Source organism: Convolutriloba macropyga, chromosome 9 (genome assembly GCF_964194025.1).
Source record: "Convolutriloba macropyga chromosome 9, txConMacr16.3, whole genome shotgun sequence".
In the NCBI taxonomy this organism is placed as follows: domain Eukaryota; kingdom Metazoa; phylum Xenacoelomorpha; order Acoela; family Convolutidae; genus Convolutriloba; species Convolutriloba macropyga.
The window spans coordinates 8100104-8115859 of record NC_134476.1 but is presented as its reverse complement, the minus strand read 5'-3'; the positions used below and the strand labels follow the sequence as shown (position 1 = coordinate 8115859).

At 36.9% G+C, this 15756-nt stretch overlaps 1 protein-coding gene across 1 annotated transcript in view; it reads right to left on the bottom strand.

Annotated features, from left to right (window-relative positions):
- Positions 1–15756, bottom strand: part of LOC142346106 (uncharacterized) — a 128593-nt gene that overhangs the window by 82984 nt on the left and 29853 nt on the right. The window contains exon 6 of the mRNA XM_075398610.1: positions 12110–12372. Within this exon, the coding sequence (XP_075254725.1) occupies positions 12110–12372 (263 nt within the window). The remainder of the gene's footprint in view (positions 1–12109; positions 12373–15756) is intronic.

Below are 15756 nucleotides of genomic sequence, written 5' to 3'. Positions count from 1 at the left end.
ATGCGAAAACACAAACTTTTGCTACCATTAAAATCATTAGCTGTTATCTGAATATTGAGTGTTTTTAAATCATTTCTTAATTCAACTAATTCAGCTGAAAGATTTATACTGAGATATTAAACAATTTTATCTGGGTCACATTGGGATCTGTTATTACGCGATTGTTCTGAAAGAAGAGTAAAAGAAACACCAAAATTGACAACTCAAAAAACGTTTATAAAAGCGCATAGTGTCCAACAAACAGTGCATCAGTGACCAATAATATCAGCAGATATGTAATTTTGTGAAATACAGGAAATTTGATGGGAACTATCATTGATGGAATTAAGTTACAATTTGACGAAAAGAACAACAAAAACTGAAAAGTTTGAAAAAATTATAAAATGTATAGCATAATCTTCATGACTTTTTGCTATAAACTGACGGCTTCTGGTAACATCATTTATTTCAACCCTCAATGCAAGCTTAAGGGACCTGTTAGCAATTTACGACTACTTGAAGAACAAAAACAGCAATTTTAAGAAAAAATTTTAGCGAGAAAGTGTCGAAGGCATCTAAAAAAGAATTTTCACAAAAAAATTTTCAATTTTCAGTTCAATTTTAACAGCAATGGGATTCTTTTTTATCAATATAACTTCAATTATCAAATATGGTCAAATACATCAGAACAACTAAATTTTTGAGAAAACTCGTAGTATCAACCCCATTAAATCATTAGCTTTAAACTGAAGCCGGTAAAAACGCTAAATTAAATTTTGAGGAGACAAAACCTTTGTTTACCATTCATATATCATCAATAAGACCATACAATAAGTTATTCATGATAAAAACAACAAGAAAGACCGGCAAAAACCAAAAATTCAAAAAAAAAAGTGGCAGAAGAAAGTGTCGAAGCAGTTTAAATCCTAAGTTTTTCTCTGAAAACTTATTGTATGATCCGATCCATTGAACGTTTTCAATAAGCGAATGAGAACTATCAGTAACAGGATAATGTGATAAGATTTCAAAAGGATCCAAAAATAAAAAATGTACCCAAAAATTAATTAAAATTTATGAAAGTTCGTGGCATTGAAGTTTTAAAACTAATAGGTAGAAGATAAAACCGCAAACCAGATTAACCTTGGCTGCAGACGAAAACAAGAAAATTCTATAAGTAATGAGAAGGTTTAACAGTTCATGAAAAAAAGATTAGGATTGGATAATGTTCAAAAAAAATTTCGAAAAATTATCTTTAATTTCTTAACAGCCATAAAATTCAATAGTTTTCAACTGAAGTCAAAAAATACGCTCAAATGTGTCCCCGATTGGAATGCAGGGAAACTTATCATGCATAGGTGATCAATAAGACATCACGACAAGTCTTGTGACTATGAGGACAACAACAAAAACCAGCAAAATTCAGTAGAAAAGTGCAAGAAGAAAATGTCGAAGCCATTTAAACCATAAGCTTTTCTCTGAAGACTTTATCCGTGATCATCTGAACGTCTTTGTTAAGCCAATAGGAGCTATCAATATTAGGATAATGTGATAAGCTTTCAAAAGTAACCAATAATACGGAAATATGCAAAAAAATTTCTAAAATTTTTGAAATCTTGTGTCATTGAGGTCATATAACCAAAATTTAGAAGATAAAACTACTAGCCAGAGTCAATGTGGTTGCAGCAGAAAAGAAGAGGGAGCTGTCATCGCTGAGACTGACTTATAGTTCACGACAATAAGTTAATCATTGGTTAATATTCAAAAAATTTTTTGGAAAAATTACTTTAAAAGTCTTAACAGCCATTAGCTGTCCACTCAAAGCACTAGATATAATCACTTTATGTTCGTTACGGAGCATATTGCACTGTCAGTCAATGAGTCAATGCCATAAGACTACACAAAATAGTAAAATCTCGAAAAGAAATTCAAAATTCAAAATTTACGATTTTTTTGTTCAATGGGCTTCATTTGATTGAAAACGAGGTTTGCCATTAAGGGAACCTAGATATGAAAAGTTACTTGCCTCTAGGCGACTTAAATACGCGAAAAAAGTATATTTTTTTAAAAAAAGTGCTCTCAAAAAGAATTCGATTTTTTTTGATAGTGAATGTTTTCCCTATGTACTCTATGTGTAGAAAACACGTTTCTAGTAATGTAAATTCAGTAAGATAATGATAAATTCAGTCTCTTTTATCGGAGAGTTACTGTTTTACACGTGTTAATTGGACGAAGTCAAGTTCCCACTTTTTTGGCGGGAAGAGGTTTAAGTTTTGTAATATTTGCTTTGGCCTTCTTGAATTGATGCATCATCAACAGGCTCCGGGGAGAGGAAACCCATAAATTAAACCGAAGAAGGGGAGAATGATGTAACCAAGAGACCAGAGGGTAGCTCGCGTTGCCTAGATTTCCGTTCCGAGAAAAAAGTGAGCATAAAACGGCTAATCAGCCAAAACACGTGCAAGACAGGCAACGGGGCGGACGTACGTACCGCAAGCCGTTTTTACCTTGACAACGCGTACAGATCCATCTTTTCCAGGCGACGTTTCGACAATTCGTCCCAGAGGCCATATCCCATGGGGAGTGAGGTATTTGAGGATCCACACCAGGTCGTTGACTTTCAACGAATCACCCTGTTCGGACCATTTGCTTCGCTTCGTTAAAGTGGGAAGGTAATCTTTAAGTAGGCGTCTCCAGAAGTGGTTCATAAGCTGCTGCACGTTCTTCCACGACTTGAAGGATGCTGGCATGGTTGACGAAAAGTCTCCTGGTGGCAGTGAATTGTAAGGTCTCTGCATCAGAAAATGATTTGGGGTGATGGGTTCTTTATTGTCTGGTACGTCAGCCACATGTGTAAGTGGTCGAGAGTTCAGCATGCTTTCGGTCTCAACCATGATGGTGTGGAAGACATCTTATGTAAGCCTCTTGCTCCCTAGAATGATCAAAATGATCGTTTAGCATTTTGGATCGGCCGTTCCCACGCACCACCAAAATGTGGTCCGTATGGTGGGTTAAATTTCCAAACTGTGTTCTTTATAAGAAGTTCAGAGGCAATGCGTTGATTGTCGAGACTACGGACGCATCGCTTCAACTCTTCGTTTGCTCCGACAAATGTTTTGCCGTTGTCACTCAAAATAAGTTTTGGTTGACATCTTCGTGATGCAAAACGTCGGAGGGCGTTGAGAAAAGTATCCGTGTTTAAATCAGGGCATGACTCAAGATGTGCGGCACGTGTGACCATGCATGTGAAAATGAGGCCGTAGTACTTGGTGAGTTTGTCTTTGGTGTCTTCGATATAGAAAGGTCCGAAGAAATCATTTCATGTATTAGCAAATGGGAATAGCGAGAGAGTATCAGGAAACCTGCACACTGGTAGTGGCGCCATTAACGGCTGGATATTTTGGGCATCAAAACGGCGGCCCAAAAAACATCAAAATCGGATGCTTAACAATGTTTTTCTGAAGCCGATAACGACGTATCTTTGTTGAACAAAAGCTTTGACGGCCTCGGTACCTTGGTGTATACAAATTCGATGCGCATGCTCAAGATACATGCGTGTTACTGAGTCTTTGGCATGAAAAATTATTGGTAATTTAGCTAATTGTAACTCTTCAGGAGCAAATTGTAGTCAGCCTTGTGATCTAAGTATTCCGTTTTTGTCTAAGTACGGATTTAGGGATCAAATCCTGCATTTAGAGTCTAGTTTACGTCCTCGTCTTAGCGAGTGAATAGCTGAATGGAAAACTTTTTCCTGAGAAATTCGAATAAAGTGACTGTGTGCTTGGTTGATGTCGTCTGCAGTGTACTGCTCTTTGTTATTTCGTTCTTTTTTAATTCTGAAGAGCAGGTTGTAAATAGTTGCGAATGTTAACAGCAGTTTTGTCGAAATCGGGTTGGGTCCATGACTGGTTCATTCGGGTTTGATGTACTCGTTGTGTGAACAGAAACTATTTTGTGTGCAGAGTTCCAGTCGGAGTAATGTTTCTTTAGGAAATCAGGAGCCTGTAACCATTTAGATCATAATTCTTTTGGTTCTAGGCCACGTGTTCCATGGTCTGCAGGATTTTGATTTGTTGGTATATAATGCCATTGATTGGATTTTGACGATTCGTGTATTTCTCGGATTCTGTTGGCGACAAACAATTTCTGTTTCTTCTTAGAAACAATCCAATCAAGAACAACTCGACTGTCTGTCCAAAAATGTGTATCGTGTATCTTCAGTGTTGTCTCTTTTTGAACTGTTTTCAGTAGGCGTATCCCGATTATTGCGGCCTCAAGCTCAAGTTTTGGAACGCTCAACGATTTTAAAGGAGTTACTTTGCATTTACTGATTATGAAGCTGGTTTCTGTTTGTTTGGTGTTATCGTCGTAGCTACGAGATAATTTATTGCTGCCATAGCACAAGTAGACGCATCAGCAAAGACGGGCAATTGATGTTCAATTTCCTGTGAATTTGCAAGAAAACTGAGTGCTCGCAAGTGTTCTATGGGGGGTGATCCGAAATAGCTGTTTAGTATTTTTCGCAATGTTTTATGTAATTTCTCGGGTAGCGGTGTGTCTCATTTTAAACCCTGTTGCCAAATTTGTTGCATTACAATCTTGAAGCGCATAGTCGCTGGTGACGCAATACCGATTGGGTCAAAAATCGACGCAACAAGACTCAACAATTTTCTTTGATTATACATTGCTGCATTCTTTGGAAACTCTTCCAATGATTTTATGAAAAACTTATCAACAACGAAATTCCATTTTTGTCGTAATACGCGAGTGAAATTTTTCGACTCGTCTAAGTCTTCACATGGAATTTGTTCCAGCACTTGGGGACAATTAGAAAAGAACTTGGTCAATTTGAAACCTCCTCATTGGAGGCATTCTTTGACTTGCATTACAGTGTCTTTCGCTTCAGTGATATTGGGCAGCGAATGAACGTAGTCGTCCATGTAAAATTGTTTCGTTATTGCTGCAAAAGCTTTGGGAAAATTTTCTGCATTGTCTTTAGCGCATTGATTTAGGACAAAGATGGCCATTGAAAGCGAACAAGTTGCCCCAAAAATCAAGCGAGTGAACTGATATTGCATTATAAAATTGTTTTTCGACACAAGAAACCTAAGTGCAGATTGATCTTGTTTGACAGCAATTTGCATGAACATACTTTCAATATCTGCAAGTATTGCAACTTGATGTTCACGAAAACGTAGCAGTATGCCAAGTAAGCTGTTCAAGAGATCTGGTCCCGTTAGGAGGTTGCTGTTCAATGACTGTCCTCGATACTTTGAAGTGGCATTTGCCAACCGTCGAATTTTCCCGGTTTGTTCGGATTTTGAACAGGATGATGAGCAGGTACCATATTTATTTTTTCATTGTCTGTTGAAAGCGTTTGATCGCATTTTTCTCTCAACGTTGGATTATTACCTTGTCTTTTCTCCAAGCACTTCAGCTGATTAAGAGCACAGTAATAATTGTTCTTTAAAAGGCAAGGCGTTTTCCAAGGAAAACCAAATTCATATCGCTCAGAGTTATGTCGGATAGTTTTCTGAAAAACTTTTAAGGCATCGTTGTCTTCATCTGAAAGAACAGAATTCTTTTCTCGGGTTCCTTCACTTTCAATTTTGCAGAACTGCTCAACTAATTCGATTAAAATTTGTTCTTCCGTCTGCTGTCCTGAAACATGATAAATGAATGGTTTAGTTGTTGTTGAATGATGGTTAATTGTTGATTCTGAAGAGTGGAGAGAAGTTTCATACTCCCCAGCTAATGTCCATCCCAGTTTTGTTTTCACACCAAACGGTTGATTGATGTTTCCGGGTATTACTTCGATTGGATGAGTGTAAGCGAAATTGTTTACACCTAGCAGGGCTCCAATTTTGCCACCAGCAACCTGAGGGAAATGTATGTGGCGGAGATTATTAAATGTGTCACATAATTGATTCAACTCAAATATGTTGGCTGGTGTGAAGTTCATTGCTGGCGTGCTGTATGCACGAGATATCTAAAAGCTTTGTCTCAATGATTATATGGAGTGATAATGACTGGCGCTGTTATCTTTGAGAGTGGCATTTCGTTCTGGGTATTCACGTATTGGAGTTTAGTAGATGTTTGCGCTTCGCAAGGGAGTGCTATGAATTTTGTTATGGTGTCAAGCAAGAATGTGAACTGGCTGCCATGATCTATGAGTGCATACTTATCAAAGGCTTTGTTGCCATTGACAAAAGACACCGGCATCAACTGTAGTTATTCAAGACAGTCTCTCGGAGGAGACGGCTTTTTATTAACGCAGAAGCTTTGATTATTTGAAGGAGAATCGAGGTTACTCCTCTGAGTATTTGGCTCCTTCGTTTTACCAAAAGATTGTCCATAACGACAGTGTTGTTGTTTGTTTTGGCTTGGTGGCACTTCATTTGATGGATGCTGTGTAGGACTAATTGGAGCATGTCCTGTGGAGAATGCTGCTGGCGGTCGTTTCACTTGTTTTGAAGGGTCGTGTAGAGTAGAAGGACTGCCGTTGCAGGACTGGCAGTCCTTTTGTGAAGAGCAATTTTGTCTGAGGTCATTATTGCTCAATCAATGTGTGCACATTTTGTTTTTGGTAACGATTTTACATCGATCTTGTGCTGATTGCTTTTGGTAGTCGGGACAAGTTGCCAAAAAATGGTTATTATTAAAAGGGGGGCAATGTCGATTGTTTTGCCGTTTTCCGTTAGCATTCGCGTTGTTTGAGATAGTTACCGAGGATGACCACTCCCTATTAGAAGTGGTTATTTGTGGTTTAATTGCAGGCTGCAAAACAGCGTTAGAGTTGTCTTTGCCAAATAAGTTTTGGTTATTTATTTGTGATGACGGTTTATAGTGAGCCATCGGAACACTAAAGTCTTTGACGTAGTCTACGTTGTTTTGTTTTTGTCTAAAAGGTTTGCTCGCGAGTGATGGTATCGTAAATTTGAGCGTGAAGTTCTAAGAATTGTTGAAGGGAACGAATGAATCTGGTTCAGCTGTTGTTGTGAGCCTATGTTCCGTCCATTTCAACAAAATATTCTAAGGCACTTTTTCTTTCGCTTTTTTGAGCAATGTGAACTCTGAAGGTCTGCCTGGAAGCCAAGGTATTCAAATGTTTGAACTAAGCGCATTAGAAAATTTGAGAATGCGACAAATGATTTTTTATTATTTGAATCAGTGGCGTGCCATGACTCGAGTTGATTTATAAAGGTGATCACCACAACACCTGGGTCTCCAAAATGGTTCATCAATTCATTTAGAGCTGTTTCATAATACGCTGGGTTACAGGAGTACGACTCAATGATTTGCTTTGGTTTTCCAGACAGTGAGTTTTGGAGATACGTGATCCGATGTGTGTCAGTTATACCAGTATTATTATGAACCATAGAAAAGAAATTGTTAATCCATTCATGGTATCGCAGAGGGTTGCCATTGAAGTGCGGCAGTGAGAGTGGTGGTAGTTTGACGGCTTGCTTGTTACTTACAACGTTGTTGGCAATGTAATTTTTGCCTAGGTTTTCTGGAACTGGTGGTGGCAGACATTGCGGTAATTGAGCAAAATGCGAAGGTTTTGGTTTGCTGTTATCATTAAACATTGCAACTGTTGGACCACAAGATTGAGAAATTATAATTTGGTAGTTATTGCTGTTGTTATAAATTGTTGTGACAGGGGGTCTGTGGTTCAATTGTATAGGATCTGTGTACTTTTTGTCTCAATTTGGTAGACATAGCAACTGGTTCACTGATGCAGAATTACAGTCATTCATTGTTTTTGTCTTGTACGGTTGTACAAAATGACTTGGTTCGATGTCATTCCCAATCTCATTGCGAACAAAGTGGTTGCTGAGGAGCTGTTGCTGGTGTAAATTCGGCCAAGACTGTGAACTTCCAGCTATCTGATCTTCTGTATTGTGCGAAATATTCCTAGTTAAGACTGAGTTTACGATGTTAAAAGGCTGGTTTAACAGCTCTCCATTTGCATCATATATATTATTCCCCTTTTCGTTTGACGTCATTGTGATTTGCGAAGAACCAAGGTTTATTTGAGCATTCATTTGAGAATTGGACACCGGTACTGTGGGATAACTCTTCCTTACTTTTGAAGGAATTGTAGTTTCTGCCATAGTGCCAAGAGCAAACTGATAATTGTGAATCTTTTCTGTACTCATGGCGCTTTGCTGTACATTCTGAGTTTGAATATGACACACTTTCTCTTTGAGACTTTGTACATTGATGTCAAGTTCTCCAGAGTCAAGTCGCGGTTCATGAATTTTCGTTTTTGGTCTGACAACTGCTGGCACTGTTTGTTTGCCACTTATATTATCTCTTGTAGTGGAAAGAATTTGAAATTCCTATTGGTTTTGTGCAGTAGAACTTTCTAAACCGATCTGTGTTTGACAGTTTTTCAAAAGTACTTGATCAGTTTGTTGAGCTTGATTAATAAAAAGGGTTCCTGGGGTTGTTCATATGGCCCTGTTACCTGTTGAATGGCACTAGGGGAGATAGTTGTAAAAGTTGAAATGTTATCAATATTGTTAGGTACAGGAAACTGATTGTAAGGTTTGTTCTGAATACTAATTTCATTGTCAAATTGACACGTCTGCGGGTACGTATCCTCAGCGGGTGTTTTCTGTTGTTGAGTTATGTTAGGCTCAACATTGTTTTTACTATATCCTGAAATATGTTCAGGTTTTTGTTTAGTATTTGGAATGTTGGTGTTATTTTGTTTAGTGTCAAAAGTTGTGATTGCGGCTGTTGACATTTGAATTTTTTGAAAATCAACAAACTTTTTGTTGGAGGTTACATCAACCTTAAACTAAACGTCTATTGGTTGCTTTGTTGGAAGTAATGTGATGTCTCCTGATGCGTTGGGATTCAGTTTGTCAGTTTGAATTGTGTCAAAGGCAAACGGATTTGTGGATGTATCCAGTTGTTGGTTCGCTTTTGACTTTTTTGCTGCGAAGGTTTGACTAGTTCTCCGAATTTTTGATCACAGTGGTTGTGTATTGCTGTTTGTTGGCAAAAAGAGGGAAGGTTTTGTCCTGGGAGGTATTGGTGGAGGTTGGAGTAGAGCTTTAACTTAAATACTGTTGTCCTGAACCGCCTGTGTTGACTTCCCGGTTCGTGTTGGCGATGATTTGTTGGATTCAAGAAGGCGTGAGCTGCACTTCGAACTGAGGCTAATGTCATCTCGTAATCGTGTGGACGACTGGCTGAGACAGGCTAATGACTTCATGTTCGAAGATCTGCAACTTCGAGAGAAGGTTCGACTGTCCTTCTGTTATTGATGAAACTGTGCTTGGATGAGAGTTTTCGAGGAAAACTTGTTCAGCGGCTTTTCTCAGTTCCTCCCTTGTTTCTTTGATGTTGTTTATTAGAAGAGTCAGCGTTCTAAAACTTTTTCTCTGTGAAATTGCGGTTTGCAGAAGATCCAGTTGATTCTTGAAATGCAATTCTGACAACTTGAAAATGTTCAGTCTGATCTGGCAGCTCTGAGTGTTTTTCTTTGTCATCTTGCTGTTTTGATCTCTTTCTCTTTTTCGAGTTCTTTCTTAATTGGAGATAGGTAAAACGGCTTGAAAATTTCCTTGCTGCGCAATTTTTTTGAAGGAAGGGGTTTGAGATGCCCAAAACAAATTCAAAATTAGATCTAATAATGTGTTTTGTTTGATAATTTTACTCAAAGGAAATCCCTCCAAAATCAGTCAAACTATATTATTGAAGCTAAACCTAGCTTTATGAGTTTTTGTTTGAGAAAAACGGAAAACTCTCGAACGTGTGAACGCAGACCGTTTTTTTTCAACAGACTCAAATAATTGCTAGTTCTGCTTATGAATTTTCGACCAATAAACTTAGGATGACTAAATAATTGTTACATTAGCCCGAGGACTTTTGCTTTTGTTAGTTGCTCACAATTAAACTCCAGATGTTTCTTTTTCCCTCAAGTGAATGATACCTTAACCAAGTGTGTCTGAGCAAGGAATAAAAAAAACTTCAGTTAATTCGTAATTAGGAAAAAGGCGATGCGTTCAGGCAACACGAGCTACTGAACACAAATTAGGTAGCTTGCAAAGAACCGTTTTTGTAGTGAGAGCTTTTCTGTTGATGTATTTTTTTTATTTTTGCTGTTTTGAACACCAAACTGAAGAATCTTTTATGTGAAGGTAACATATGAAACTATCTCTAATCATCAATATTCATCATCTTTTAAGTTGACGTCTTAAACCAGTTTTTCTACTGTGACAGTTGGTGACTACTGTGACCTTTGGAAAAAATCTTCCTTCATCTAATTGGTAACGTCTGTAACCAGGGAAAAGGGACTTCAACTGTAACTGCTGAGACAGAGGACAAATTAAAGAAAAATCTGAGCTTTGTAGAAGCTATGTTGACATAAGTATTGATTAAGATTTTGCTATCTGAGTTGGAAAATTGCAGGAAGCGTACAAAATTATTTTGCTTATCAGCTTGTTTTTTGATCAATTGTTTTTAAATAATCTGGGTCATGTAGCTTTCACTTTTCAATTAATTAGCAAAAGCAGCAAAAACTTCTTTGTTTTGCTTAATGAATTTTTTGCTGCTTTTTTAAACTAGCAAAGAGCTTTTCTTTTCAATAAAAGTGCAGCCATTCATCAAGAAAGAAAAGGCGAAAAAATGAAAAATATTCCAACAAACTTTAATATCTGATTCTGAAAAGGTAAAACTTTTCAATCAAAACCTTTTTGCAGCTTTTTTGTTAGCAAGCATGTCCTTTTCTAACAGGATAAAACGACACTCGATTTTTGTTCTGATGCGCCTGAGTTTTAATTGTTACCAACTCTTGTCCAAAAGTTTGAAATAATTGTCCAAAAGTTGTCCAAATTGTCCAAATAATTGTCCAAAAGTTTGAAATATTGCCAGAACTTTCAGAAAACTAAGAGTTGCTTCTTTGCTCAAGCTATGGTGAAAAAAATACCAGTTTTTGAATCAATGTTTTTTTAAGGGGGAACGGGACTTCTTTGGTAACGTCTGAGACCTAGGGCGATCATCTGCGGTAACGTCTGAAACCAAAAACAAATGTCATGGCCTTCTCTAGGTGATTACTGAAACCTATATTTTCCAAAAAAAAATCACAGATTTTGATTTTTTTTCGGTATAGTAAAAAAAATTTCGTCAAAGAACATCCATTGTCATAGAATACCCATTGTCATAGAATACCCATTGTCATAGAACACCAACAAGACAGAATTCCGCCAACAAGTAAATCTTTTAGAATTCTAGTAACTGTGTAAATTAGAATTCCACCATCAAATTGTCATAAAAAAACTCAAATTATATTCGATGGAGTGGGCGGAAAAAGGGGGATGCTTGTGAGCATGAAAAATATGTTTATCAGAAGGATTGCAAAAAAATTCGCACAGAAAAATCACCAAAAAACTATGTACTCTATGTGCAGAGAACACGTTTCTAGTAATGTAAATTCAGTAAGATAATGTTAAGTTCAGTCTCTTTTATCGGAGAGTTACTGTTTTACACGTGTTATTTGGACGAAGTCAAGTTCCCACTCTTTTGGCGGGAAGAGTTTCAAGTTTTGTAATATTGGCTTTGGCCTTCTTGAATTGATGCATCATCAACACCATATGAGACCAGAACTAGTCTTTTTGATCGCCTTTAGTCTATTAGAAACGCAAAATTGGTTCTTTTTTGGCGTGAAAATTAATTTTGAAATACTATTTTTATAGAAAATATCTTAATTTGAAGAAAAATTACACTAAATGTGAACAAATATAAGTGTTCACACAAAATTTAAATCCACGATAACTACTCGAAAAAAAACGAAAATAAAAAAAATGTTTTTAATTTTGAATTCTGCGCTGGACCAGCTTTTTAATGATACCACTCACGTTTCTCTGCGATGAATATATCGATCGGCCTAAATTGTCTGATAAAAAAACATTTCAGTATATAGTCCCCCCCCCCACAAGTGGGGTCGGAACAATAAATGGCCAGAATGAATGAAAATTGTAGGACACAACCGCATGTTTGTTTTACAGTCCTAAGAGTTTTTTCGGAGCTGCTCTAAGTAGTTGCTTATTTTGAGTTTATTTAGAACATAAAACCTGTGACCAACAGTGTGGTTTAATAGAAAATTTTGCTCGGTCACCTCAATTTTGTCATTTCGTTCACGAACAAACTTGACAGTGTAGCGGTTTTTGTCATAAGACGTGGAGTTGCAGTATGGGACGTGATCTTTTCCAGAAAAGAGCTCTGTGTTAAATTCCAAGATTGCAAGATCTCCAGAATATATCCTTCCGCCTTTGAAGGCTTTGTGGTAGCGAAGAGCAGTAGGGATTGTGACTTTATACTCTGAAGTATCACTTATTCCTTTGTTGAGAGATTTCGCAATTGGAGCTGAGCTACTTTTTCCTGAAAAAACCCACAAACATTTTTAAAAACATGCCTGCAATGTATAGATGGAAGGCCTGACCAAATATTTTTTTCCAGACAATTGAGTTGGGTCCCAACGAATCCGCTGTCCGCGACCCAAGTCGATCTGGACAGTACCTGTCTTGGGTTGCGGACCTCATCCTAGGTAGCCACCAAACAAACAATTAGAGAACATAAAATTGCTAAAGATGTAATAAGTACACGTAATTAGGAACATCAAGAAATGAACGTCATGAATATCAAATAAAAATTTCTTTGTGTCTAAAAGTCGCGGCTCAGAAGAGACGTGCCTGACTAATACCTGGAATGAAAGGAAAGTGGGATCTATTCAGTTTTGCCCCCCCCCCCCCCCGTGTTTTGTACGCCACCATTTTAAAACGTGCGCGTTTCGTGTTTTAAGCATGGTTACGTGACTCTGCAGAATTCAATTCGAAATTCTGAATTAATATCTCGAACCGCTTCGAGGTTCTCGGTAAACGCCAGATGTTCTCAGTGAATTCAAGCAGAGTCACGTAACCATTAATTAAAATACCCTGATTGACTAATATCTGGAATGAAAAGATGGTGGTCGACTATTATTGCCAGGCTCGATTGATATTGGCTACGGATGGACAACGGTTAGCTGCTTTCTATAATAATAAAAAAAATAAAACTGAATTCACTAAAACATGGTTACAACCAGCTTGGTAGTCCACAGATTAGGGGAGAAATCAAGTTTCAGTAATTAAAATTTCTCGAAAACTTTCCATCCTGAAGGGTAACTTTCATATTGGAATCTTTTCACTGCCTCCCCTTCCAAAAAGCTCCTCACTTCTCTTCGAAACTGCCATGGATTTTTGTGTGGTGAATAACTAGAAAAACTTTTAAGTTCAGACAAAGAAATTTTGAATCGCTCAACTCTATTAAAGTAATTATCTTCAGAACGTTTCCAAAAAGTTTTTCTGGCTTCAATAAAAAAATTTTCATTTGATCTGGTCTTTGGACAACCAAAAGTTATTGACCAGTGGTCTGAGGCATTCATAGAAGTTAAGCCCACTAAAATCTTGTTAAGCAGAATTAGACCGTTAAGAACTAGAATATAACTAACTGGCAACAGGCGACTTCGAATTAGGCTCTCAACGTATTCTTTGTCACCCAAAGCTGAACGTTAAGTTATCCATTTTAATCATGATTAAAAGGATGGTGGCTGACTGATATTTGCTACTCAAAAACGTGATTATCTAATATTAGCTATGAAAGAATCACGGTTGATTGTTCCGATCCAACTTTAGTGGGAGGGTGGAACTATATACTCAAATAGGATTTTTTATTCAGTCAAGTTTGCCCGATCAAAATATTCATCGTAGAGAGTTGTGAATGGTATCATTTAATTGCCCTTTCATCGTAAAATGCTCATTTTTTTAGTTTCGTTCAATTCCAAGGATTTACCGACGCTTGAAGTTTTGTTAATAGAAGTTTTCCGTTGTTTTTGTTCACATAACAATCGTCAAAAACTGTCAGAATTGTTAAAATTGTCAACTAAAGTGTTAATGGTTTTACTTTTAACAATAAGATGGCTGCAGAATGGATTGATCAGAATTTTTTGGGTAAAATTTTTACTTAATTTTACAAAATTCAATTTTTTTTTCAAAAACGGCTCCAAAAGTTATTTTTTAGTCCTTTCTTTGCGTTTGCCGGAAGAAGAGACCCGAAACCTGCTAACATAATCTTTTAAAATCCAAAAGGTTACTTTTACATCCACTGATCTAGACTTACAGCCTGTAAGAGTCTCCTTGATATAAATTTTTGCCAATTTTTTATACTATTATAAAGATGTTACTGAGTAAAGCGAGTAATATATCAAAATCCGTCATTTTTCTTAGCCAAACAGAATCGAGTATTTAAATACGCATAGAAATCGTTCCAATTTAAGTACAAAGCTCGGAAAAAGTGCAAATAACATAATTTTAAGTAAATCTAATCATAAGACCTATCAAATAAGACACGATTCGGCTCAATAATTTTCGGGTTTTTGGATTCATTTGTACAAAATGGTGACTGGCATTAAACTATTTCGTTATCAGACAAAATAACGGCCAAAAGAGCATCAAAAATTGCCGTCTAAAAAACAACTTGTTGCTATCATCGATGAGCTTTTATGTTGCTTTATATAACAAAATTATGACGTTGACTTTATACCTATTCTTGATGAATTGAAACTTTGGTAGACTGTTTTGACCTATTTACAGCTACAATTTTGATGCCGCTCCCGGCTTAAGAACATCAATTTGGGGAAAACAATTCTTTATTTCCTTAAATTCCTTAGCCTAATCGTTGTAATAAACTTATTAAGTGGGTGATTAGACGAGCTTTGAAGGCGAAGATGCGGCTCCCTCTCAAGTGATTCAGTTGTGTTTGGAAAGGAAGATCAAGGTACTGGCCTTCGACTTCGACCTCACTATTGTGGACATTCACACCCAGGGTGCATGTATGGGATATGCCGATACTCTGGACCTACACATTCAACCATGGGCTAAGGTGCTAATGTACGAAATCTTGCCAAGATCAGACGTGTGCATGTGTGTGTTGACACTTTGCTTTCAGCCCCTTCTCATCAGAAAAGTTTTCAAAAAGTGTTACCAAGACAATCTGGCCAAAATTAACAAGATAGCCCTGTGCGCTAACACTGGCCTCCAATGTGTACTATACTTCACAAACTCAGATGTCAAGCAAAAACTAAGGAAGATGGTTATTAAATCCCAAGTGGGGAAACACAAAAAACGGTAAGACTGCCTTGAATTTAAAAAATTGCAAGTATTAAATTTATACTGAGTTTAGACGGCAAACTCCAACCTCTAACGGAAACTGTTGGTAAATTTTTAGAGATAGCGCCCTAACAAGACCTTTAACGGTATCTGCTGATAATATAGATAATCGGTCACCATTAAACCCCCAAAAACATAATTTTTGCGACGAAAAATATCTATTTTGAAAATTTTTGGTCGAATTGTCAAAAATTTGTAAAAAGTGATCAAGTCGGTTCCTATATCATAAAAAATATCTCTGATATAGAGAAAATAGAGAAAACATAATGCTAAATTCTTCAATTTTGAAAATTTTTGGTCAATTTTGAGGCAAATAAAAAAAACTAGAAAATCATAACCGAATATTGATAAACCGTATATTCTGGCTTAAAACCGTCCAGTTACTGCATTACTGTTCCGTAATCAAGAATTTTCACAAAAAATTGACCAAATTTTTGAAAAAAGATTGACAAAAGCATAAAATTTTGACAAATTCGTTATTATTTTCAAACAGAAGGTTCGTCAATTGAGTGAAACTCAATACACACAGAACATGTGTGAAGAAAATTCACAACCGCCG